At 30.6% G+C, this 26,046-nt stretch overlaps 1 protein-coding gene and 2 long non-coding RNA genes across 3 annotated transcripts; 1 reads left to right on the top strand and 2 right to left on the bottom strand.

Annotated features, from left to right (window-relative positions):
* Nucleotides 1-10,172: 10,172 nt before the first annotated feature.
* On the bottom strand, nt 10,173-10,596 carry LOC112421017 (uncharacterized). Its single transcript, XR_003010945.2, has 2 exons — nt 10,437-10,596; nt 10,173-10,353 (listed from the first exon to the last, which is right to left on the bottom strand). It is a non-coding gene; the product is annotated as an uncharacterized lncRNA (long non-coding RNA).
* A 2,309-nt stretch (nt 10,597-12,905) lies between these two features.
* LOC11405615 (uncharacterized) lies at nt 12,906-14,918 on the bottom strand. Its single transcript, XM_003606383.4, has 3 exons — nt 14,828-14,918; nt 13,870-14,362; nt 12,906-13,106 (listed from the first exon to the last, which is right to left on the bottom strand). The coding sequence occupies exons 1-3, from the start codon at nt 14,890-14,892 to the stop codon at nt 13,023-13,025; spliced, it is 642 nt and encodes a 213-aa protein (XP_003606431.2). The 5' UTR covers nt 14,893-14,918; the 3' UTR covers nt 12,906-13,022.
* A 4,658-nt stretch (nt 14,919-19,576) lies between these two features.
* On the top strand, nt 19,577-21,028 carry LOC120580315 (uncharacterized). Its single transcript, XR_005646036.1, has 2 exons — nt 19,577-19,875; nt 20,953-21,028. It is a non-coding gene; the product is annotated as an uncharacterized lncRNA (long non-coding RNA).
* Nucleotides 21,029-26,046: the final 5,018 nt, after the last annotated feature.

Genomic DNA, 26,046 nt, shown 5'->3' with positions numbered 1-26,046 from the left:
AATTCTGTTTTTAGTAGTGTTTCCCATAAATCTTGTAATGCTGTTGCAACTATTTCCTGTAATTCTAGCAGTAGCATTCCTTCCAATGCCTTATGGCACTTTAGACTTGGCCATCTGTCTCATCAAAGACTTCATTCTATGTCTCTCTTGTATCCCAACATTATCAGTAGCAATAATAAAGATGTTTGTGATTTGTGCCATTTTGCTAAACATAAACATTTACCTTTCAATTCCAGTATTTCTCATGCTTCTACCAATTTTGAATTACTTCATCTTGATATTTGGGGTCCATTATCTATTGCATCTGTACATGGTCACAGATACTTTCTTACTATTGTAGATGATCATAGCAGATTTCTTTGGGTGATTTTACTTAAATCCAAAGCAGAAGTTTCTACACATGTCATCAATTTCATCACTATGATTCAAACACAATTTCACATTACCCCTAAGTTCATTAGAACTGATAATGGACCTGAGTTTATGCTTTCCACATTTTATGCTTCACATGGTATAATTCATCAAAAATCTTGTGTTGAAACTCCCCAACAAAATGGTAGAGTAGAAAGGAAACACCAACATATTCTCAATGTAGGTAGAGCTTTATTATTTCAATCCAAACTCCCACCTTCCTTTTGGTCATATGCTATTCTTCATGCTGTGTTCCTAATCAACAGAGTTCCTACTCCTATTCTTCATAATCAGTCACCTTATTTTGTCTTGCATCACCAGTTACCTGCTCTCAATTTGTTTAAAGTGTTTGGTTGCTTGTGTTATGCTTCTACTCTCCAATCTCACAGAACAAAATTGCAACCTAGAGCTCGTAAATCTATTTTTTTAGGTTACAAATCAGATTTTAAAGGTTTTACTCTATATGATATTCAATCTAGAGAGATATTTGCATTAGATTTACCATTTAACATTAGCATTTAAACTTGTCTTGTCTATGGTCCATATGACCATAACAACAATGTTTCAATTAGTCAGAAAATGTTCTTGTTCAGAATTCTATTTGAAATTTACACTATTTCTTGTGTTTCATGTGGTTATTTTAAGCATGCTTGAACTAATAACCTCTCAAGTTGTGACAATCTTAAACTTATAATATTATACTACTTGAGTTTCAACGCAAAAGGCAGCAACTATATGTATATGTTAGTTGGTGCATTGTGGATTGATTGCTTCAATTCATTAAAATCAATTCTTTGTGTTTTACGGTAAATATATTTGTAGCTTATGGCTTGTAGATGTTGGAACTTGGAATGTCTCTTGGAGTTCTTAATTCAAGACCGGAGATAAATCAAAGACCTATCAGGAGGGTAAATGAGTCAGGTGTTGTCTGTCAGGGGAGAATGGCAGTAATCTGATGTCTACTTCCTCGTGGTGGAGAGGCGTCTTGTTGTTTGGTCTATAGCTAGATGCTACCACATATTGGTTCATCGGATATGTGTTAATGGACAGAATAGGCAAGTGTACCAAATCGTTTATCAAGTAATAAAGTGATAAGTAGAGTATTGTATCCATAGAGATTGTCATTTTCTCCAAACAATTCGCGTAATTATTTTGAGTTGATGATATAAAATAAAAGAGTTAAGGGTTAGAGATTGCAATTTTTATTTGTTTGTGTCATACCCCAATTTTTGACCTAAGGCCCCACTGACACGTGTCACTTGACCCTGATCGGACTTTAACATTTCAAGAAAAATTCGGCAGAGAGGTATTTTAAAATACCTCATCTTTGTACCAATTCCGGCCATCTTCTCACTTTATTGTTAGTCTTTTTATTTCTTGGTTTCCATCTTTTTATATTTTATTTAGCCTTGATTTTATTTTTTCTTTTTTTTATTTTCCATTTTTTTGTTCAAATCACTTCTATTAGTTTTTTTTATAACCTTTTTTTAATATGTACAAAAATATGTTCATGGGTCCAAAGTTAATTCATCAGCGCCTCAATTACAGGCTTCAAGCTCAAAGTCAGAACTTTTTTCTTTCCTTTCTCAACACCAAACGCGTACCACACCATCATGCCCATTCAAGCCATTAAATTCACCATTCAATTCCAATTCAAAACTCATTAAACTATTTCTTATTTCATCAACCTCTGATTCTTTAAAAGGAGGCCGATTTCACACTAACAAAGGAGGCCGAAATTCACAAAGAGCCCTGCATCATAAACCTGCACAATCTCACAACATCAAGAAACCATCACGATAAAGAACCAGCAAGAGACAGAAACACGCATAAACCATCTCAACCAAAACCTCCAACAACAATAAACCACACACCACATCAACAAATTCGCACCAAATCACCATCGAACCAATCCATTACCACCGATACAACAACATTCGAAACCACTCAACAGCAGCAAACCTCGTTCCGTGATTTTTAAAGCAAATCGGCCATACAACAATCTTTTCAACCGAACCTGAGAACAAAGAAGTGACGGAAACCAGACGCAAACGAAACCACAACGGAATCGCACACGAATCCGGTCATTTGAAGTCAGCTGCGTTTCAATCACAACCGATCCAGAATCCACGAATCCGAAAAACAAAGGAGAAACAGGTAGTCTTTCTTTTGTTTTGCTGTTTGTGTAGATCTAGAGGGTTAAGGTTCGATTTTGTAGGATTTAAGGCTAGAAACGAGTGTAGAAAGAGGAGTAGAAGAGAAAGAGCTAAAAAGAACAAAGAAAGGCAGACTTTAAAGTCCGGTACGGCGGCGCGGCCACCCTTGGCCGGCGGCCACCGCGCCGGAAAATTCATGCTTGCCGGAAAACTCATGAAAAAGAAGAACAAGAAGGAGAGAGCATAGGGAAGAAGAGAGAGAATGGAAGGTTAAAAAATGAGAAAAAAAAACCGTCCATAACCTATATATAGTATTAAGCTGAACCGGTTCACCCCTTGAACCGAACCGAACCAAAACCGGTTCCCCTTAAGCCCATTGGTGCGCCCAACACGTCTGAAGCCCAATAATCTTTTTTTTCACTCACTGCACACCCCTGAATACTGCTGCACCCCCACCTTGTGATTGTACCTCGTCACGCATTTTATTTATCTTTTAGCATTGTAATTATTATTTTATATTTTCTCATGCATGTTTATTTATTTATGTCATTTATTTTATTTCTAGAACATGGATGTTAGAATGTAAATTAGGCTTTGATGTAATTAATTTATTTATTTTCTTGTCGTTTATTTTCTGCAGACCTTAGAATGTATAATAGGTTTTATGTAATAGTCGTAGGTGCATGTGTGCGTGTGTGTGGGTATGCCTCTCTTATTTACTTCATAGTTTAGGTCAATGGTCCTGGTGGTGGTCCAACGCCTCCATAAGGTACCTGTGTTTTATTTTTATGCTCCGTTAGTTTAATTTTAGTCCAATATTCAAAAACCACAAAAATATGCAAATAACCAAAAAAATCACAAAAACATTTTTTATAATAAACCTTGATCCAAATCAACTAACTGCATTTTTATTTTCTTTTCTTAATCAAACTTCAATCAATTTAACTTTACTTCAAGTCTCTTTTTAATTCAATATTAAAAAACACAAACAAATACTCATTTGCCACTTGACTTTTCTTTTAAAACCTTTTTCAAAACTAATAAAAAACACTCAACAAATCAAACGTCAATTTCTACCCTGAACTACGAGGTTTTGATCCCTCATGGGTACGTAGGCAGAGGACTATGTCCTTTCAAATCAATAAAAATGTAGATAAATTAGGTCTCACTTTCTTCTTTTCTTTTAATCATCGCATTAACTTTTTTTTTTATTTTTAAAAGCAAGCAAGTTATAGCGCATTAAATTAAATAAAACCAAGAGGTTCCCGTAGAGTACTATGGACATAAAGGGTGCTAACACCTTCCCTTTATGTAACCAACCCCCGAACCCTAAATCTTTTCAATATGGGGTGGTTTGAACTTTTTTTCCCTTTTTCTTAAAAAATAAAATGTTCAGTCATGAAATAATTAGTGAGTCAAAAGCTAATCAAATAGCCTTGATCTCCGAAAAATGACGCGACAGTTTGCAAGAGAACAATTTACATGTTTTGGTTGCAGAAAAGTAAGCAGCAGTTATGACTCTTTAAATCCCCCTATTTATTTTGTTGGATATTAAATAACAGTCATGCCATATTTAGTTATCTTATGTAGACTAGACTATACAAGTGATGAGGTTGCTGGGACGTTCTAACCTTGTCGGTTGTCAAGTTGCACATGTTGATCGCACGGTGATCCTTACGTGCAGGGTCTATACTATCTCGGTTGATCTAGGTCTATCCCTTCGATGGCTAATTGCGTCTGCAGATTGCACAGTGATCCACACGTGCGAGGTCTTGCTAATTCAAAGGTAATTGAAACATAAACTTAAATTGGTTTTCTAATATTTATTACAAACGCAATGAAAATTTTAGGACACTCATAACACACTCTCCTTCCCCCTAGATAGTTCAACAAACGGGTAGCCCTATCAGCGTCTACCTTACTTAGAGGTCGAGGACAATGGTCTTACTAGGTTTATTCCCTTTGGTGATTGTTTCCCTAATTACTAAACTACTTACATCCTAGGTTCAACATATTTTACTCAGTATTAGTAATGTTACCTCCTTAGTACTTACTACTACGGTCAACTTGCTTTCGGCATCTTTCGTCTAGTTTACTAATCACTTGCTTCCTAAATATGTAGTTATTAGTATAAGGATATAAATATCAAAATATGAGCATCCATATAGTAATAACAATATTAAGTCTTGTCACAACCTAAATACCTAATCATGTTGTTGTGAAACTCTGTTTCATATATGAATATCAATATAGTTTTGATTCAATTCAATTGTTATTAATGATTTTTATATACTGATCACATATAACATGAATTCGTGAGAATGAATGATTACTGACCATAGCTTTCAACTTAGACCTTATTGAATTGTTCAAATAAACAGGGTTAGTCTATGAATGGATAATCGTTTATTTGCGATATTAGGTTAACGTTCTTAAAACCTTCGAAGAATATTAGTTCACCTAAGGAATTAGGGACTGTAATCTGAGAAGAGGGTCCTAAGTCAAGGGATTGATTATGGCTATTTTAGTTAACTATCGTTAAATTAGAGAAATATTTATAGGGAATAGGTACAGTGTGCCAAATAGGAAAACTCAGAGGATTCAAAAGACCTAGTCTCATCTCTCTATATCTTTTCCAAAAAATCTTTATTTTCCGTCTATTTACATTTATGCACACAAAACATACTGCCTCGGGCACTAAAATAATTTACACATCCTACATATTAACCTTATTGCTAAATTGAGAATTAGTACACTTGCTAAATATCTATCAGTATGCAAGCCCATTGTTCTCCAGAATGTAAAAGATCCCAACGAAGTTTCAGGTTAGTTGCTTCATTGAGGGAATGTAAAAGCCCATTGTTCTTCAGAATGTAAAAGATCCCAACGAAGTTTCAGTATAAGGAACACCGACCTTCTTCCAAGCAACAATGACTGATTTTCTTTTGTTTAGATCAGAACTCCCGATAAATTTTTTGATCTACTTCTCTAAATCCCTGAGCAGTCTAGTTGGCCAAGAATATACTGACATAGAATGAACGAACATTGATGGAATAACATATTTCACTAGTTGAACCCTTCCAACCATTGAAAGAAGAGAAGCTTTCCATGTTGCTGATGACAGGTCATCTTACATTATTCTTAGCATGTTTTTCTGCTATTTTCATTAGGTTTTAGCAGCAAAAAGGAGGAGTATTAGAATGATTGCCTATGATTTCAGGATTTTTGTAATGTTTTCTATATTTGAGTATGTAATTCTAGCTTTCCCGAAACGTAGTAGTTTTAGGGGGTTTTGAAGTAATTCACGAAGAAATCATGAAAATTGGCAAATCAAGAACATCTAAAGAATTATGAAGATTCAAGGAAACAAATAATGGAGATTCAAGAGGCCTCAAAAGACTTACAAATGGGAGCAACTATGTTCCCAAGTCCTTAGGCAAGTTATTTTAAAACGAAGACTTAAAACGACGGAGAATCGGAAAATTTGGGCCCAGGATGAGGAGTCATGCGCCTAGCACATGGGATAGGCATCCATGCGCCTAGGGCATGGCTTTTGCCATACACCCATGCGCCTAGCACACGAGCAATGTGCCTCGTGCATCTGAAAATGCGGGGCACAAGCGTCTTTTAACCCGTAGTTTTAGCCCAAACCCAGATAGTAACTCTCACGATAAATACCAGTCTTTCTCATTATGAATTTCTCGTTCAGAACTATGGCAGTTCAAGAGGAAGGCAACTTTGGAGCTTCAGGAGAGTTTTTATCTTCTCCTTGATTTTCTAGGGTATGTTTTTATCTTTAGTAATTTGTTTTTAGTTACCATGTTTAACTAAATTTTTTAAGGTTACAGTTTTAAGATGAACCTCTGTTTATTTTTGTTGAATATTTATTTATTTTAATATGTCATTTATTTTATTTAATTTATTTATTTGTTAGTTATTAAGTTTTATTAGGAAGTAATTTATTTATGTGATAGGTGCAACCCTAGATTAGGTACTTAGGTTGTGATTGGACCTAATATTACTATCACTAACTGGATGCTTATATCTTGAAGTTTTGTTAATTTCAGGGGGATAATTGATGAAACTTACAATTTCAGGGAGAAAATTGACCATTTACTCCTTGATATTTATATCCGTTTGCAAAGATAATTTGTTTTTTTATTTGCTTGTAATTTTAAAAAAATAGAATTGGAAAACTGAAGACAAAAGCCTAGGACAACTCTTCTAAAAATAAGTGTTGCCAAAAGGTAGGCTATATAAAGCCGTTTTAGCAAGAAACTCTGTCTGTAGTTATCTATAATAACGCTTTTTTGTAAGAAAACGCAGTCTAATGAGCTTTATAACAACACTTAAAGGAAAAAATTTGTTGTCAATGAGCTTAAAAGAAAAAAGTGTTGTCAAATGGTGGGTTCTAACAACAGTAGAAAAAAAAACGTAGTCTAATGTTATCCTCTAAAAGTATTTTTTTCATATTAAAAAGGCTTAATTACACTTTTGGTCCTCGTGTTTTGACCTACTGACGAAATTGTCCTGCCTTTTTAAAACAAAACAAAACGGTCATTCAATTATCATTTTTGTTGCATTTTTCGTCCTACCCCCCATTTTATTCTCCAAAAACGCAGAGAAATGACAGTTTTAGACGTACCCCCTATGCTCAACCATAAACAAGGAATAAAACATGTGGGTACAAAGAATCCATTTTATTGAACACACTAACCAAAAAATCCCTAATTTCTAAGATAAAACAAGTAACTTTTTAAAATAATTATTTAAATGGAATAATTGATATATGTCAAATAATAAAAATATGATTTGATAAGAGTGTAACTTTTTAAAATAATTTTAATTAGATATGGTAATAACCATTAATTTTTTATATAATTTGAATTAATATGTTTTTTTTAAGGTAATATACTTTTGCTTCTATTTTCAAATGTATATTGTATAATAATAATACCGTATAATAGTGTTTATTCAAAACAAAACAAAAATCATGTTATACATTTCTTAATTTTTATTTTTATAATAATAATAAGACTGGTGCTAGTCACACCCCAAAAAAAACAAGTTACACCCCAGAATGACTAATATACCCCTAAATTGAACATAAGTAAACTTAATTTACATTAATCTAAATTGAATATAAGTAAACTTAATTTACATTAACATTGAAAGTAAGTAAACTGAATTTACATTAACCTAAATTGAACATAAGTAAACTAAATTTACATTAACCTAGATTGAACATAAGTAAACTAAATTTACATTAACTAGATTGAACATAAGTAAACTAAATTTACATTAACCTAGATTGAACATAAGTAAACTTAATTTACATTAACCTAGATTGAACGTAAGTAAACTGAATTTACACTAACCTCTTATATACATGTAAACTGAATTTACACTAACCTAAATTGAACGTAAGTAAACTAAATTTACATTAACCTAGATTAAACATAAGTAAACTAAATTTACATTAACCTAAATTGAACATAAGTAAACTTAATTTACATTGACATAAGTAAACTAAATTTACATTAACCTAAATTGAACATAAGTAAACTTAATTTACACTAACCTAAATTGAACATATCTCATACCAAAACAAACAATAAACAAATAGAAACTCATCGAAAATAAAATTCATGAAATTCACTAACCTTTATGAATATAGTACAGATCAATAACAAAGATGTTGATTCAGATATTGGTTGCACATCTATGGTGATTTGTGGATGAAAGGGGATAAGGGTTCAGAATGATCATAAAAGATGGATTTTTAAAAATTTACATGAAGAGGGCAATTTTGGTATTATTGTAAAATTTTAAATAAATTCGGGTGTAACTTGTTTTTTTTGGGGTGTGACTAGCACCAGTTTAATAATAATCATGATGTTGGACAAATTATTTTTTTACAAATGATGTGAAACAATTGATTTGGTTGTAATTATGTCAAAGATAATTTATTCAAGGTGGCATTAAAACAATTAAACACAATATGATTTGATTTTCCTTAATAATAAGGAAAAACCTTCCCCTCAAAGAAAAAAGAAAAAGGAAAGACCATATGTAAGGGATGCATATAGTAGTCAACCGAAAAAATAGCAAATTGATGAAATAAAACTGATTAAAAAGGACAGAAAAAATAGTAAGACTTATGTTAGAGAATATATGTAACCGAAAATTAAAAACGACCGCGTGCAATTACTCTCATGCCAAATTAGATCCATTTAGTTTACCAAATTACCCTCTAAAAATTACTATAAATTAGACCTATGGCTTCACCAATTTTCACATCACAAACTTGGCTCTTTTTCTGTTTGATTAGTTTCGATTAAGAATTGAGTCGTGACTTTAATATCATCTTTTCTCTATGTAGGTGCTATTACTCTATGGAGTATTTTAAAAATGAACTTTAATTTTTATATCTAAAATTTAATTAAGAATATTAGTTTTGAACAAATTAGGGATTTTTGTCACTGTAGAACAAGGACAAAAGATGTAAACATATACAGAAGCAACTTGATGTTTTTAGAGATCACGATCATTAACCACTACTAGAAAAAGCAAAATTAGCGAGGGAAATTAGTGACGGAAAAAATGAAATTCCTCATAAATTCCTTGGTCGCAAAATTTAGTGCCGGAATTAGAGAGGAATTTCATGTTTTCCCTCACTAAATATCCCTCACTAATTTTTGTTTTTTAAGTAGTGTAATCTTCTTTCACAATACCTACAACACTAAAGCCCAACACCAACACTAACACAATTTAAAATCAGTACCCTACGACCTAACTTGAGAAATCCATCATCATCGCTTTGGTCACTGTAAAAACATCTCGTCGCTTTTATGATTTAATGTTTGCGTTCGCTGAATACCTCGTTTTGATCTTCATCGTTTGGTGGTTGTAAGTGGCAAAGTAAAATTTCATAGGTTTTTCGTGACATGTCATTTGAGTGAGAGGAATATCAAGCATAGAAGTAGAATAAATAATTAATCTTCATAATCATTTTTTTTTTATTAAAGTAGTTATAATTATACAAGAATACGAGAGAAACATAAATCATTATGCATATAAAAAAAAGGTTAAATATGTTTTTTGTCCCTATAAATATGTCAATATTTCGTTTTAGTCCCTCAAAACTTTTTCCTTCAACTTTTAGTCCCTATAAAATTTTCAATCATTACTTTTGGTCCCTATTTTTAATTTAATTTTTGTATTTTTTTAATGAAATTGTGCAGAAATGTGTAAAATATTCAAAAAAAAATTTCTAAAAAAAAATAGAATTTTTTAACAAAACACAAATTAAATATGAATTTTTAACCTTCAAAAATATTAAAATTCATATTAAATTCATGTTTGGTTAAACAATTCTAATTTATTTTTGGAGTGATTCTTATAATATTATGAATTTTTCTGAATACTTTTATTAAAAAATATGAATTCTATACGTATGAGTTTACTTTAAAAGAGAGACCAAAAGTAAAGATTGAAAATTTTATAGGGACTAAAAGTTGAAGGAAAATTTTAGAGAAACTAAAACAAAAAGTTGACATATTTATAAGTACTAAAAACATATTTAACCTTAAAAAAAAATGAGAATTATAAATCAAACTTTGAGGTAAATTATATAAAAATACAAATACTTACTATACTATGACGTACAAATGAAATTATATAAGTTTTTTAATAAACGGAATACACTGGCCATCAATGCACCTCATATAACAGGCGCGACAACCAACTGGACAATCAATGTAATTATAACATTCGTAAACTTTACCTGCAATGTCAGATGAGCAAAGAGAATGTTACTAAAAATGATAAAATTTTGTTAATATGAAAATGGTGTAAAAAGTGACATACCACAAGTTACAACAAGAAATAAAGACAGAAATATGATCAAAACATAAACACAAAATTGAATTTTAGTCATATGTTCCATCCTTTGCATGTTATAAATAAACAAAAGTTTGATCCCTTTTATAACTAAAAATTTAATGTTCTGAAATAGCTTCAATTAAATTTTATTTAGCATTTAGGAGTTACAAGAAGTCATTTAAAATTTCTTTTAAAAAAAAGTCATTTATAAAATTGAAATTAATATTAAATGTTTTTAATTAATATATCGTGTTCATCTTTTACATCACTCAATTGATTACTTAACCTTAAAAAACATATCAAACAAAAATCTTTGAAGATCATGAAAGTTCATTAAAGGTTTTTATTTATATTTTAACCTTTTTTTAATAAATAAAATCCCAAAAGACAACAAATATAATGAATGATAAAAACAAATATTGGTATATATTACAAATCAAAGATGTGACAACTTTTATTATAAATAAAAAACAAGATAGGACGATCTTTTTTGTTAACAAAAATTTATATTACAATTATAGCATAATCAATGTGGAAATTGTATTTGATACCCTCAAATTTTAAAATATGATTTTTGAATTAAAACAAATGTATTTACAATTTCTTTTTATAAGAGGATTTAAAACAAATGTATTTACAATTTATTTTATAAGATGGCAAATTCTATTAACTATGGTGTAACCATATTAACTATGGATGGGAATGCATGTTTTATCTTCGCACTTCTTTTAATGATTCTGTTATCAGTTCTCATTTAATATAAATTAAACTAGTTACCAGGAATGAATTGGTTTAAGTAGTAAAAGATTTAAACCCCTTAAGTATCTGATTAGGGGTTCAATATAATTTTTGGCTCATGCGTATGGAATAAAATCTAGATGGAAAGAAAAATCTATCTTGTGTGTCTAATAAGTTCCTCGACGGAGATTAATCACTGCTAACATGCAGTGAAAACTTCGTACAAATATTATGATATAATTAAGAAATAAATAAATAAACTTGTTTCTTATTATAACAGGGAAATTTTGAGGTTAGCAAGACTTTGCAAAATGGGTCCTGATTTGGGATATTCCTGTATTTGTGTTTAAGTTGTTATTCTATTTATTTTTGAGAAAGTTATTAGATTCATTGGCAATATACGGAACGTAAGAGCTGATTAATTTGTATTCAAGGTTAATGGTAGGGTATTATCACACTAAAGTATCTGCATTTAGTATTGATCTTTGATTTGCAGACTACTAACAATTCCTGTTTTTTTTAATCAACATATATTATTATCAACAAGCTGGAGGGAAAAAAGGAATGAGCAGTGGCAAAAATAGAGAAAAATGGGAGGGGAGAGTTTTGGGGGTTAACTTTTCTTCATAATACTAAACCCTTCTCTAAAAAACTACTCGTTTAAAAAATTTAAATCATATTTCTCAATTTTCCCTCATATTTTCCACCTCTCAAAGCCTTCCCTTCCTCTCCCCTCCAAACTCACAAACAAAGCCTAAGTTCCGCAAAACAAAAGTGACACCCATAACAAGCCCTAACCAAACACGGTTCGCCTATCACACCCAAAACACAACCCCTATCAAAAAATGATCTAGTTAAACTATCCATTGGATTCCAACACCAGTCATAGAATAAACAAATATGAATTTTCAACCTATTCATACTAAGAAACCACCTTAATTTGCTCCACTGCATGGGCGAATCTACATTGGAGCTATGTGGGACTATAGTTCCACATGCTTTTCCCACTTAGTTGATAAAGAACGTGAGCCATGATAATATTACTTATGTGTTTTAATCGGCGACAGTTAATTGCCAACAGACATTTTCGTCTTTCACTTGTGTTTTTCAGCCAAAGTAGAAGTGTCAACGACAATCTTCTTATTATCCAATAGCAATCCTATATGTAGTGTCTTTGACAAACCATCTAAAGGAATGAAATGAATCCAAATGTTATTTTATTTTCTTTAGTTAATTTTTCTTTCTTTATTATTTACTGTTTTACTGCTTTGTTTCTTTTATTTTCAGTAAAGTAGTTCTACTTCTCTAACAATTGGTTCTTTTATTGAGATCTCGAAACCCTCCCGTGACTTATTTCCCTTCCACCCAACAATATTACTCTACTCTCACAACCACTAGTAATACACAGCAAACTCAAGCCTCTCTTGCTCTTAAAGCATCATTACAAAAACTATCAGAGAGAATTTGCAATAGAAATATGTTAAAGACAACCAAAATGAAACTGAAGAAGGAGAAGAAGAAATTGAGTTTATCTCTACTGCAGAAATATGAGCGTAAAAACCATGGTGATAGAAACAAAAACGAATCTCACAGATCCATATCCAACTCTGAACCATTGCCAGAGTTTCAGAATGGAAGAATGTAGATTATATAAGATTGAAACCAATCACACCATTAAAGAGAGATTAAACCACAAAATTATATAAGATTGAAATGCATAAGCAAGAGTACAATAACCGAATGCGTAAGAGTTTTGAATATATGTGTATTTGTTATTTTCAAGTACAGATTAATTATACTCATTTCACTTTCATTTTTCCTGCATGTAATACATCATGAATCATGATTCATGTGGTCGGAGAGGTGCCCATGCCTTGACAAATACCTTTTAAGCTCAATCCGAAGGTTCCTAATAGACTAACCAACACACCAAATATCAAATCAAACATCACAAAAAAAAAGTTATTAAAACTAATCATATTTTTTAATTGTATACATAACTGTCCTCGTGAGTTTAGCTTAGTTGGTAGGAACAATGCATAATATATGTAAGGTCTGGGGTTCAAACCCCGACCACCACAAAAAAAAAAAAAAATCGTATACATAACTCAAGTCACGAACCAACTAGCCAAAACTTGTTAGCACCAAAGTAGTTTTTCAGAGAAGTTAGCACCAAAGTTATAAGCACTTGTTTGATGCTAGCTTGTGTCCTCAAATAATAATCGTAAGCCCTAAATTACAACCTCCATATTTACATGTCAGATCTAGAGAAATTTCTTGTACTTTATGCACGACTCTCTTAAATTTTGAATTGCATTAATTAATCTTTTACTAAAATATTAATAATTAATGCGTATGGAACTCATAATATACCTTCCTTCACACCTAAAATTAAATATATGTAGTGTGACCTCGAGTGGCTCAACAACGGTAACCGGATAGGAGGTAGTCCAACAAATTTTGAAGCTAACTCTTATACCGTCTAAGAATTTGAGTTTGTTCCAACTCAAACCGCACAAAATCAACTTGTAAGGTCACAAATATTATTTCCTGTTTATAAACACATGTTCATGACATATCTAACTTTGAATAGTTAAGTTTTGTGGTATTCAGTCATCACAATATTGAAAATTTCTCTAAATTCAAACACAAATAAACTTTGTGATAAAGAAACACAAACCTCAGCCTGAGATTTCAAAGCAAGCTTGAAGAATCCAGAGGCAACAAAGTGTTTCCCAACAGACTCTGCCAATTTGATTTGTCCAATCCAATAAGATGAAGTCTCAAGCTTATCAAAACGACATTTGCTACAATTTACTGCGCTGTAAAACGGTGTAGCTTGCACTTTACTCTTGCCTCTACCATGAGAAGTTGTTGCTGGAGTTTTAGGCTCCTCTGCAGAATCACTTTCCTTTAACATTGCTTTTTCTGCCAACTTTTGTGGGAATGTGTCACTCTTCTTGTTCTTTATGGGCTTGACATTTTCTGGTGATTTTTTATCATTAGGTTGTGTTAAAGTGGTGATTTCAGTGGGAACTTGTGTTGCTGGAATTGGTTGTTTGGGTTGTTTATGTGGAACTGCAGGTTTTGGTTTGGTGGTAATGTTGTCCGAAATGGGCTTTTTCGGAATGTTATCGTTTGTGTTCCAAGGGGTACCGAAAGCTCGGTTTTGTCTGAAACAAAAATAGAGAATGGAAATTGAGAAAAAAATCAAATAACAATGTAAAGGAATTCATGATTTTAAATAGAATTCAGATTGCCTCTGGTCGTCAATCCTCTACATTTACACATTTTGCAAATAGGATCAAAATCGAAGGGTTCAAATTTTTTTTTGTTTTATTTTTTAAGAACTAAAATGCTGATTTTGAAATTTGAACCGCTCTATCTCGATTCAAGGCCACCAATGTGCCGATTGTAAGAATGTTGTCTGGATTACATACTACTAACAACTTGAATAATTTAAATAACAGTGGCATCACAATCTTTTATATTGTGGAGAATATATCGTAATCAAATAAGGCCGATGTTACTTCAATTTTGACAACATAAAAAACTTTTATATTGTTGTCGGAGTCACGAATCTTTATTATAATCTATAAGCATGGTGGAATTGATGAATTATAAAATATGTTAGTTACCTGAATTGAGTCTGTGTTTCTCTACCCATGCCCATTTTGGTTGCCTTGTTGCGCTTTTGTTTCATTTTTGGTTTGGAATCGTCGTTGGTTTTTTCTGTTAACATATAATTAAAATAAACTCTTAGGAATGAAAAGGGATGATTATATTAATTGGATTGATCATAACAGGAAAAAAAAAAAAAAAGTTGATTTGATATTACCTGGAAGTAGAAGAGAATCCATGAAAAAGATTTGAAAAGAATTTTAAGATTGTAGCAAGAGTGCACAAGTACAAGAGACTTGGAAGTTGTAACCGTTACCTTAGGAATACACGAGCGGGAACAGGTTTTCCTATAATTTATTTTTGGTTTTTTCTAAATTACCTTTAAAAACTCATGGACAATTTGGCAAAAATCATTAAAAATTAAAATTATCACTCGTGGGAATCGAACTTAAACACACCCACTTATTTGAAATGGTTTCCCAAACCACTTGACCAATACATTTTTTATGAATTAAATTGGAATGCAAAAATATGTTATTAGTGAGCAATTTTTTATTTTTTTTTGCAGTGACTTATAATTTAGCTTTAGTAAAAATAATAATAATCATTTTATGTGTGTATATTTATGAAATAGTAAATCTTTCTTAAAAAATAATAATAAATTCATTCAATTGATTTTTTATATTGTAAATATCTTTCTTTTATATAAATTCATACTTTTATATAGATTCGATGAACTACAACAATGTTTCATTTGTGATCAACCAAATTATGATTTATTTTAGATAATATTTTTCATTTGGATCAGATAAATTGTTTAAAGGTATTAATTTTTTTTTTGCAATGTCTTATAAGTTATAACTTAGCTTTAGTAAAAAAAAAGGCTTATTTAATTCTTTGGTTTTATTTTGGTCTCACAATTAATAAAACTCACGTTTTAGTCCTTCACTTTTCCCACAGTTTGCAAATAAATTAACTTTAACCTCAAATATCTATGGTGAACCCCCTGGTCCACTATAGATCCTATTATTTTTTTTAATATAAACCGTTTGATCTTTTTTAATAAAGAAAGATTGTTAGATCATGCATGTCCACTGTATCTTACTGTGAACCAACAACATCTAGCATTATATCCCATACTTCATCTTCTTTCTTTCCCTCATTCATCACCTTCATAAAAAAAAATCCAGAGAAAATCCAGATAACCACCATCAAAACCTCTTTTTCAAAACCACCATCAACACCGTTGTCTATATATCCATCATCTCGATCCCTCTCTCTCTCAATCGAACCCACGCACCCCAAATTCGAATTCGAATTCGACAATAAAAAATTGAAGCTGGGATTGATTTTTTATTGAGAAGTCAAAAATGAAAGAGAAAGAGGAGAATGCAATGAAGATGATAGAATGGGAAATGGTATCCGATGGAGAAGAGAGAGCATGAGAGGTAAGGAATAGTTTAGGAAAAAAGGGTTTAAGGGGATAGAGAGTAGATCGGGATTGAGAGAGATAGATTGGGAAAAAAATCAATTTTTTTTAAGCATTGTCATTGAGAACTATTGTGATTACATCTATGATTCTGGAATTCTTCTACTTAACAGTCCTTCTTGGTTCAGCAAAAACGATGCAAATCTATAGGAAGATGAATTGAGTTAAAAATTAGAATAATAAGGAATGAATGAATATGAATCAGAAGAAGCAAAGAGATATTCTTGACGTGGGAGAAAAGATTAATGAGAATTAGAATCTTGTCCAAATATTATGTAACAACATAAGAATCTTAAAAAAATTCCTTTAAATTTATCTATTTATTTTTTAAAATGTTGGATCTTCTTGTTGTTGATTGATGATTATGGATTTTGTTTTAATGGTATAATTGGGATAATAAAAAAAGCAAATATTAAATATACTCATATAGTTTGTTACACTTTTTAAATGATAAAGGAAAAAAACCAAACACACATATCGTGTTTGTTACATTTGTTTTAATATTTAAATTTATTCTTATTTATTTGTTACATGTGTTGTTTGTATTAAAAATTAAGGGTATTTTTGGAAAGAAAAATCCTGCCCAAAAGTGCTGAAAGAGATAGTTTTCTTTATATATAGTATAAATACTATATATAACTAGCGAAAAAACGGGCACGTGACATGTGTAAATTATGAACGGTATTTTATATGAAATTTTGATTTTGATTAAAATTATAAGTACAAATATTTGTGAAATTAAAATTGTAACAAACCCAAAAAAATCATGTTTATTTTTTACCACAACAACACAGTAGTTTAACAAATATAATATAAATTCTTATCTTTTTTTAATACCACCAAAAATGTAACATTAATATAGGAAAATTTGTTTAAAGGGTATAATTGAAATTATAAAAAATTCAGCCCAAAGTCTCTATTCCCTTCATATATAGTATGTATAGTATTTTGTAAAAAAAAAAAAAAAAAAGTATATATAGTATTGTTCCTGTTGTAGTGGTATATTTCCTATTTTAATGAGATTTCATTTTTCTAATTCAAATTTAATATAATATTATTAAAGGATAAAATAGTAAATAAAATAGGCTTAATTGCACTTTTAGACCCCTATCTTTCCAAAAGTTGCGGTTATGGACCCCTAACTAATTTAAATACAAAACAACCCCCTATGTTCTGATTTTTTGCCAATTTTGGACCCCAATTCATTGTTGACTCGGTCAACGCTGACATGGCACCCTAAGTGAGGTGCCACTTGTCAATTTTTTTTTTTTTTTTTGCCTTGGGGGTCCAAAACTGCTAAAGAATCAAAACATAGGGGACTGTTTTGTATTTAAATTAGTTAGGGATCCATAACCGCAACTTTTGAAAAGATAGGGGTCCAAAAGTGCAATTAAGCAAATAAAATATTTTAAATGAACAGTAAAATCAATAGTATATACATATAAAGTAATATTTTTATGCCACATGTTGCGTTTGTAATGCCCTGAATTCTGGTAGAACCGTGCACTTGCGGTTTTATCCCATCAGTCATCGAATCTATATAAAAGTATGAATTTATATAAAAGGATGATATTTAAAATATAAAAAAAATCAATTGAATGAATTCATTTTTTTTTTTTTTAAGAAATATTTACTATTTCATAAATATACACATATAAAATGATTTATTTTTTTTATACTAAAGCTGGGTTATAACTTATAAGACACTGCAAAAAAAAAATAAATTAATACCTTTGAACAATTTATCTGATCAAAATGAAAGATAGTACCTAAAATAAATCATAATTCGTTTGATCACAAATGAAACAATGTTGTAGTTCATCGAATCTATATAAAATTATAAATTTATATAAAAGAATGATATTTAAAATATAAAAACTCAATTGAATGAATTCATTTTTTTTAAGAAAGATTTACTATTTCATAAATATACACATATAAAATGATTTTTTTTACTAAAGCTAGGTTATAACTTATAAGACCTTGCAAAAAAAAAATTATTACCTTTAAACAATTTATCTGATCCAAATGAAAAATAGTACCTAAAATAAATCATAATTCGGTGGATCACAAATGAAACATTGTCGTAGGTCATCGAATCTATATAAAAGTATGAATTTATAAAAAAGAATGAAATTTAAAATATAAAAAATCAATTGAATGAATTCATTTTTCTTAAGAAAAATTTACTACTTCATAATTATACACACATAAAATGATTTTTTTTTTCACTAAAGCTAGGTTATAAAGGCACTGCAAATAAAAATAAAATAATTTGCTCACTAATAACATAATTTTGAATTCCAAATTATTTCATAAAAAATGTATTGATCAAGTGGTTCCAGAGTACATTTTAAATAGGTGGGAGCACCCAGGTTTGATTCCCAGGGGTGATAATTTTAATTTTTAATGATTTTTGCCAAGCTAAAAAAGAGGTTTGGAGAGTGATTGAATTAGAGGTGAAATTTAATTATTGTGATGGTTTAAATTGTAAAAAATCATTAATTTAAGATAGGGTGAATATGCAAATAATAAAATACTTGCTAAATTTTTGCAAAATAAAATAATAAATGTTATTATTCTAATGGAGTACACATGGAAACTTTTGATTGGTTTAGGTAAATTGCCCATGAGTTTTCAAAGGCAACCTAGGCCTCACCTTTATTTTTTTGTTGTTATTCATAACTACACCTGGTCAATGCTATCTATAAATAAAACTCAAATTTTAAAGTTAGTTAGTTTTCACTTATAAAAATGACTGAAGAGGAATGCTAACAACACTCACTTTTCAACATTCTCTATTATACTCACCCTCTTATTGTGTGGTCAAAAGAGAGTGTTGTTAGTATTACTTTTTTTGTTGTCAGCTAGTCTAGTGGCAAGAATTCACCTTATAAGGTGAATAAGTTGGATGTCCGAGTTTCGAACCCCGACCCCTGCATATAATAATGCATTATCCAACGAACTGGGATATGCTCCTAGGATAAGTTGTTAGCATTACTTTAATCTATAACTATTATCCTCTAAGATCTAACTAATAATAAAGACACAACTTTTGTTTTGGTATAGTTTTTTTTCTAATATGAAAATGCCCTATGCAGTTTTGTTTTCCACTTTTTTTAGTTTTTTTTTTTCAGTTTTAATTTCCACATTGTTAACTGCTCACCACACACACGTTGAATAACTTTAGTTACGGTTACTTACTTTTCACAAACACACAATTGCTACATATATATATATAACTATTAATTTACCAATTTTCCATTAATAGCTACTCTTTCCATTGATATATTGTTAAGAGCGATGCCATATAGTGGGAAAGAAAACATAGCAAAAGCTTCCCAAATCAAAACTAATCAATCACAGTTTGCAGTTTGGCTGAATACAAAGAGGTGTTTGCTGAAAAAAAGAAAATCAAGGAATAAACTACCAATCAAAACTAACCAGCTATTGTCGTGGTCGATTCGCTTGACATTCTCTCGGGAGAAAAAGCATTTCCCTATTTTTAATTTCTCCATTAATTCATTACACGCTCAAATAGAAACTTTGTTCATGGAATGACGTTGCTCACTTACGGTAAATCATTCCTTACTTCTTACAATAGTAATTAGATGTCTTTATTCTATTTTTTCTTCTTATTATTGTCCATATTTTAATCTATAAGTAATTAACATACACCAACAAAGCAACTGGATTGCTGAAAACAATTTCCATCATATAGAGATACATAAATAGATTGGTAATTTTTTCGTTTTATTCTGAAATATTTTGTATTTTTTAGTTTTAATCACGAATAATGTCTAATTTAAACCATTGAAAATAGGATCATTATTGTATAAGTGTAAGTTGGGTTTTAAATCCTGACCCCCGCTAATGTTCCTGCTAACTGTTCTAAGTTCACGAGAATGTGTATGTTGTTCTTAAACAAACTAGTCTACAACAATGGATAGTTTCTATCCGACATTTTTATTTTATCTTTTTGTTTACTTCATAAACGTACTCTCATTTCTTTGTTTTTTCTTTCCTTTCTTTTTTCCTTCTTTTAGTCTCCAATTGATAAAGAACATCCTTAGTTAGCAGATTATGGTGGTAAGTAACTTAGATCATCCTTAATCCTTAATTAATAGATAAAAAATGACGAATAACTTATATTAATCTAACAATATTTTCCCTTGCAGTTACCACGCAAGCAGAACCTCAAACAAATATTATTTATCTTGAATGATTTTAATACATTTTATTTTAAGATACCCCAATAATATATTACCTCAAACAAATCTATTTACCAAAAAGTAAGAAAATAAAAAAAGTTAGCAAATTATCCCTTGATCGATAAATTTATTCGTTTTATTTTAATACTTTCAATCTCTTCAATAGTTATTCTTTCAAAAAAATATTCTCTTCAATAGCTATAAAGAAATATAATTGTTTAGAGCATTCACAATAGTAGAAAATTATCCCTTGACTACTAAAAAAACAAAAATTAGTGAGGGATATTTAGTGAGGGAAAACATGAAATCCCTCTCTAATTCCGTCACTAAATTTTGCGACCAAGGAATTTGTGAGAAATTTCATAATTTCCTTCACTAATTTTGATTTTTCTAGTAGTCGACTCACTCGTCACATTTACTCTAACTTCACCGCTGCACGCAGGTACTAACAACATCACATATCAATTGTCAATTAATAGTCTCAGTCTCTCACTCAAACTTTGCAGTTTCAACAAGAGGTTTGTCATTTACATTTACATCACTTCATTCTTATTATTATTATTATTATTGATTCATTTTGGGCTTTATTTCTAATCATTTTTTTATTGATTCTCTAATTTGGCAACAATATGAGAATAAAGCTCAGCATTGGTGAGTACATGAATGTCGTAGATGATTATACCGATCTAATCTATATCTATCATCTCTAATCTCTAACTAATAATAAATCCAAAACTTTTGTTTCGTGTAGCCATTTTATAAGATAACTTTCTTTACCGAAACAGTTCCAAAAAAAATTCTTTTACATAATTCTAGATAGTAGTAAGTTCGTACACGACACTAGTGAGATGAAGTTTCGTAATTACTATCACAGCCCATGCATTCTTTTACAAATGGTAAAAATTTAATTTCCCATAATTTGCTACTAGCGTCTACGTGCTCGTCTATCTGCTTTTTCTACTGCGCTAAAATATGTATATATTTGATTATGTTTCTTTATATAAATTAATATATAATATGTCATATATAAATATAAGAACTAAAAATTTGATGAATAGAGATATATTGTTTCCCTTCTTTCCATCCTTTTTTGTTTGAGTATTGTGCTAACATATATATACTCTATGTTTCTTCTTTGTATAACTTAATTTCAGTTATTGGGTTAGTACAATTACTAATTTAAACATTGATAATATAAACAGAGATTAGAGAAAAACTCTATTTCAAATAATATTCAACAACTTAAAATGTTAATATTAGTATTGTATTTTTGTCATCATTGGTGGTGCTTGTGGGAATGCAAAACATGTAATCAGAACCAAAAAAAATTCTTATTTTCCCGCATTTTATTTTATGAGTTTTATTAGTTGTTAATCGAAAAAACTAAATTGTATAAAAAAAAAAAAAAGCTATAAAATATCATTTAAAATAATATAGTTAATTACCGTTTAAAAATTGCAGCTAATTCTTCATACCTATCTTAATCACTGATTCCTTGTCTTTCGAAAAACTAAAAATTAATTATAGAATGTCATATGCAAATATAATATATGCAAGACAATGTACAAAGCTTAAGACATAAAACATAAAATCCTGATCAAGAGAGGTATCTTGCTTTCACTTAGACGTCGTAGCTTGATAGTCGTCTATTGTTATTGGAGTGTGCATATTCCTAAGATAAATAATATAGTTAACACAATTTATTTTTATTTTACAAATGAGAGTAACTAGTGATCATGTCTCAAAGATGAATAAGGGACACATATTATATTTAGTACATATGATTTTTCTAAACTAATGCAACAAATACCTATTTTTTCTTTGAATCAATATTTTATTTTTTTAGGGATTTGAGCCAATATTTTCCTTTTCACAATATTCCACAATTGTGTTTTATCTATTATTATTCTTGAACCCCATCCAAGCGAGTAAACATCCAGACGATGAATTTGTTGTTTAAAAAAAAAACAAGTATTAGTGAAATGGTAATGATGTTGTACGTCATTGGAAATTAGGGTTCTTGATACTAAATCAGCTACCTTGTCATCAATGTTGCACATAGAAGAAAGTGTATGCTCATCCTTCCATATGTTCCATTTTTTCTAAAACTCCCCCTCCTTTATTTTTTGAAAGTTTTGAAACATGATATTGATTATTATTATAGTTTTTTTTTTTTTTGGACAAAATTATTATAGTTGTTAACAAGTAAAATTTAAATTAAATATGTAAGTGTAACATACCTTTTTTTTTTTTAATCAAAGTATGCATTAAGATGCTTTCTTTTCAACAGCTTGCAGAGCTGTAAGTTATCACTTTGTTCTAATTTTCTTGTATATGAATGTAAAATAAGACAATAATATTTATTGTTAAACTGAAAAAGGTGTAATCAGCTTAGTAATTTGTATTTATGATGATGTAAATGTGTATGTGAGTTCCAGATAAATACTTTTGTGTGGTTAGAGTACCCAACGAAACACTCTACATATCATGGTATTCCTATCTCCGTCTTCCCCTTATAGTCTTCCATCCTTAATCAACACTCTTGTTGTGGATTGAGAAACACCTATTGATAAAGCAATATACAACTGACCATGGCTCAAAATATGTCATGGGAGAAAAATTCCAACTTTGGAATAGTTTTCCCTTGTTATTTGCTTATAGTGATTTCAAAACATAGTTTGACAATAAATTTTTGCTACTTAGCACAAAAGAAAGCCTTGCACCTTTAGTGGTTTTAAACTTAATTATGGGCAACTAAAGCTCTTTTTAAGTGTTGTTGCCTGTTAGTATTCGACGTCCAATAAATTTTTAAAAAAACCATGACATTGAAACCTTGTTCCAATTCATAAACCATATTTCGGGTGTCTATTTCGCAACAACATCAATGGAGTACCATTTTTAATCTTTAAAATATGTGGCAATAAACTTTCAGTTACAATTGTGTTTAAGTATTGTCATACTCCAATTTTTGACCTAAGACAGCACTGACACATGTCATTTAGTTACGACCGGTCTCAGCCTTTCGAACAAAAATTCGGCAGGGAGGTATTTTAAAATACCTCATAGTTGATTCCGAGTCGGGCCCTCTTCTCTCAATTTTCATTTTTTATTTATTTTTAGTTTCCATCTTTTATTTAAGTTCCTTTTAATTTAGTTAACTCATTTAGTTTTTTATTTTTTAGTCTTTCTATTTTTCTTTATTTTCTTTTTTTATGTCCGAAAATATTAGATCTCTTTTGTTCCAATCCCCAGCTGTGGCCAGCTCATTCATGTCCCCTTAATCCCAAGCCAAGGCAGTTCCTGTCTGTCCTTTAACAGGTTCCATGTCTCCCATCCAGTTCTATAAATACAACACACAAACAAGAAACAAAGGGACTCGGCCCCACACACACGAAAAGGAAAGAACAATCTTCCAACTTGCAGAAACACAAAGAGAAAACAGTTTTCTAGCCAACCCAAGCAGGCCGAAAATACACCAAAAGAACATAAATCATAACCCTAACTCACAGATCTAATAACCAAACCGCACCATATACACGTCACAAGAACACAAACTGTTCTCACAACAATAAACAACGAACCGTCACAAACAAATCCGTTCAAAAAGAAAAGAAAGTAGTATTTTCTTTCCTTTTAGATCTAGGACGTTTTAACTTTTGTTTGGAATTTTTGTATGCAAAATCGGAAAGAGGGAGAGAAAAGAAGGAGAGAGGACGAAAAAAAATAAAAAAAGGAGACATTTTTAACTCCGGCGCGGTGGCGCCGCCGCGAAAACTCGCCGGCCACCGCGCCGGAACCGCCTCCGGCCACCATCTCTCCATCGGAGAAGATGAAGAAGTTCTAGAGAGAAGGCAGAGCTTCTCTCTCTAGAAATAAGAGAAGAGAGAGAAAAACAATGAAAAATGGCAATTTTTGTGACCCACAACCCTTATATACATGTTCACTGGTTCAACCCATGGACCGACCCGTAGAACCGACCCGGTTCAGATTTCTTAAAGCCCAATTCTCTTTTCTATTTCCTGCACCCCCTTTTATTCCTTGCTTAACCCCAGCATCTCATTTTTTTTAATTTCCTTTTCATGCATTTTTTAATTTTCTCTCTATTAATCCAGAGTGCTCTGGTCCCCCGCACTTTTAATTTCTTTTTCATGCATTTTTATTTTTCTCTCTATTAATCCAGAGTGCTCTGGTCCTAATTACATGTTAATATTATATTCTTGTTCAATTTAGTTATTCTCCAGAACAATCTGGTCCTTGTTAATTAAATTAATCCAGAGTGTTCTGGTCCTATATTAACTATTAATATTATATTTTTGTTTAATTTAATTATTCTCCAGAGTGCTCTGGTCATTGTTAATTAAATTAATCCAGAGTGCTCTGGTCCTAAAGTAACTATTAATATTATATTTTTGTTAATCCAGAGTGCTCTGGTCCAAACTTAAATGTTAATATTTATTTATTTTTGTTTAACTTAATTACTCTCCAGAATATTCTGGTCCATGTTAAAATAATTTCACAATTTAGCTTAACTTCATTTTTCTCATTCTGCTTATATAATGTTCATATTTTTATTCAAAAACAACAAAAACATTCAAATATCAAAAATTCATAAAAAGAACTTTTCACAATAAACCTTGATCTTAAATCAAGTGACCGTCTTCTTATTTTATTTTTCTTAATCAAATTTCCAATCAATTCTAATTCAACTTCAAGTCAATTTTCTTCAATCTAAAAAAACACAAATCAATTCTCATTTGCCACTTGGCTTTTTATTTTCAAAACCTTTTTTCAAAATCTAATAAAAAACACTCAACCAATCAAACGTCAATTTCTACCCCGAACTACGAGGTTTTGTTCCCTCACGGGTACGTAGGCAGAGGACCTTGTCCTTCCAAATCAATTAAAAAACATTTTCCTTTTTTCTCTTCAATTAAAGTCAATTTTCTTTTCCTTTTCAACTCATCATCCAATTCCATTTTCATCTTTTCAAAAGCAAGCAAGTTATAGCACAAGAAGTTAAATAAAATCAAGAGGTTCTCGTAGAGTACTACGAATATTTAGGGTGCTAACACCTTCCCTAAATATAACCAACCCCCGAACCCTAAATCTCTTCGAAATGGGTTGTTTGGAACTTTTTCCCCTAAAAAAAAATTTGTTCAGTCGTGAGTAAAAAAGTGAGTCAAAGTCAATCAAGTGGCCTTGACATCCGAAAAATGGCGCGACAGAAATGGCGACTTCACTGGGGAATTATGGAGTCTATCCCTTGACTCACTTTGTTTAAAGGGAATTATCTTGTTTTATTTTGAAAGTTTATCCCTTGGCTTTGTTGTTAGAAAGGGAATTATCTTGTAATGACTATGTCTGTTTTAATGTTTTGTTTAGGGTCATATGTTTATAAAATTGCTTCTATAGGTCCTTCGATAAAAAGATATATAAAAATTGCATATTTTGGCATATAGCATATCATGCATCATATTCATAAAAAGTGTCAAAACCAAGTCTCATACTCTCCTCATTTCTGTCTCAGAAAAAAGCA

This window comes from Medicago truncatula, chromosome 4, assembly GCF_003473485.1.
Source record: "Medicago truncatula cultivar Jemalong A17 chromosome 4, MtrunA17r5.0-ANR, whole genome shotgun sequence".
Lineage (NCBI taxonomy): Eukaryota > Viridiplantae > Streptophyta > Magnoliopsida > Fabales > Fabaceae > Medicago > Medicago truncatula.
The sequence above is the reverse complement of the archived record's forward strand: the minus strand, read 5'-3'. Positions and strand labels throughout refer to the sequence as shown.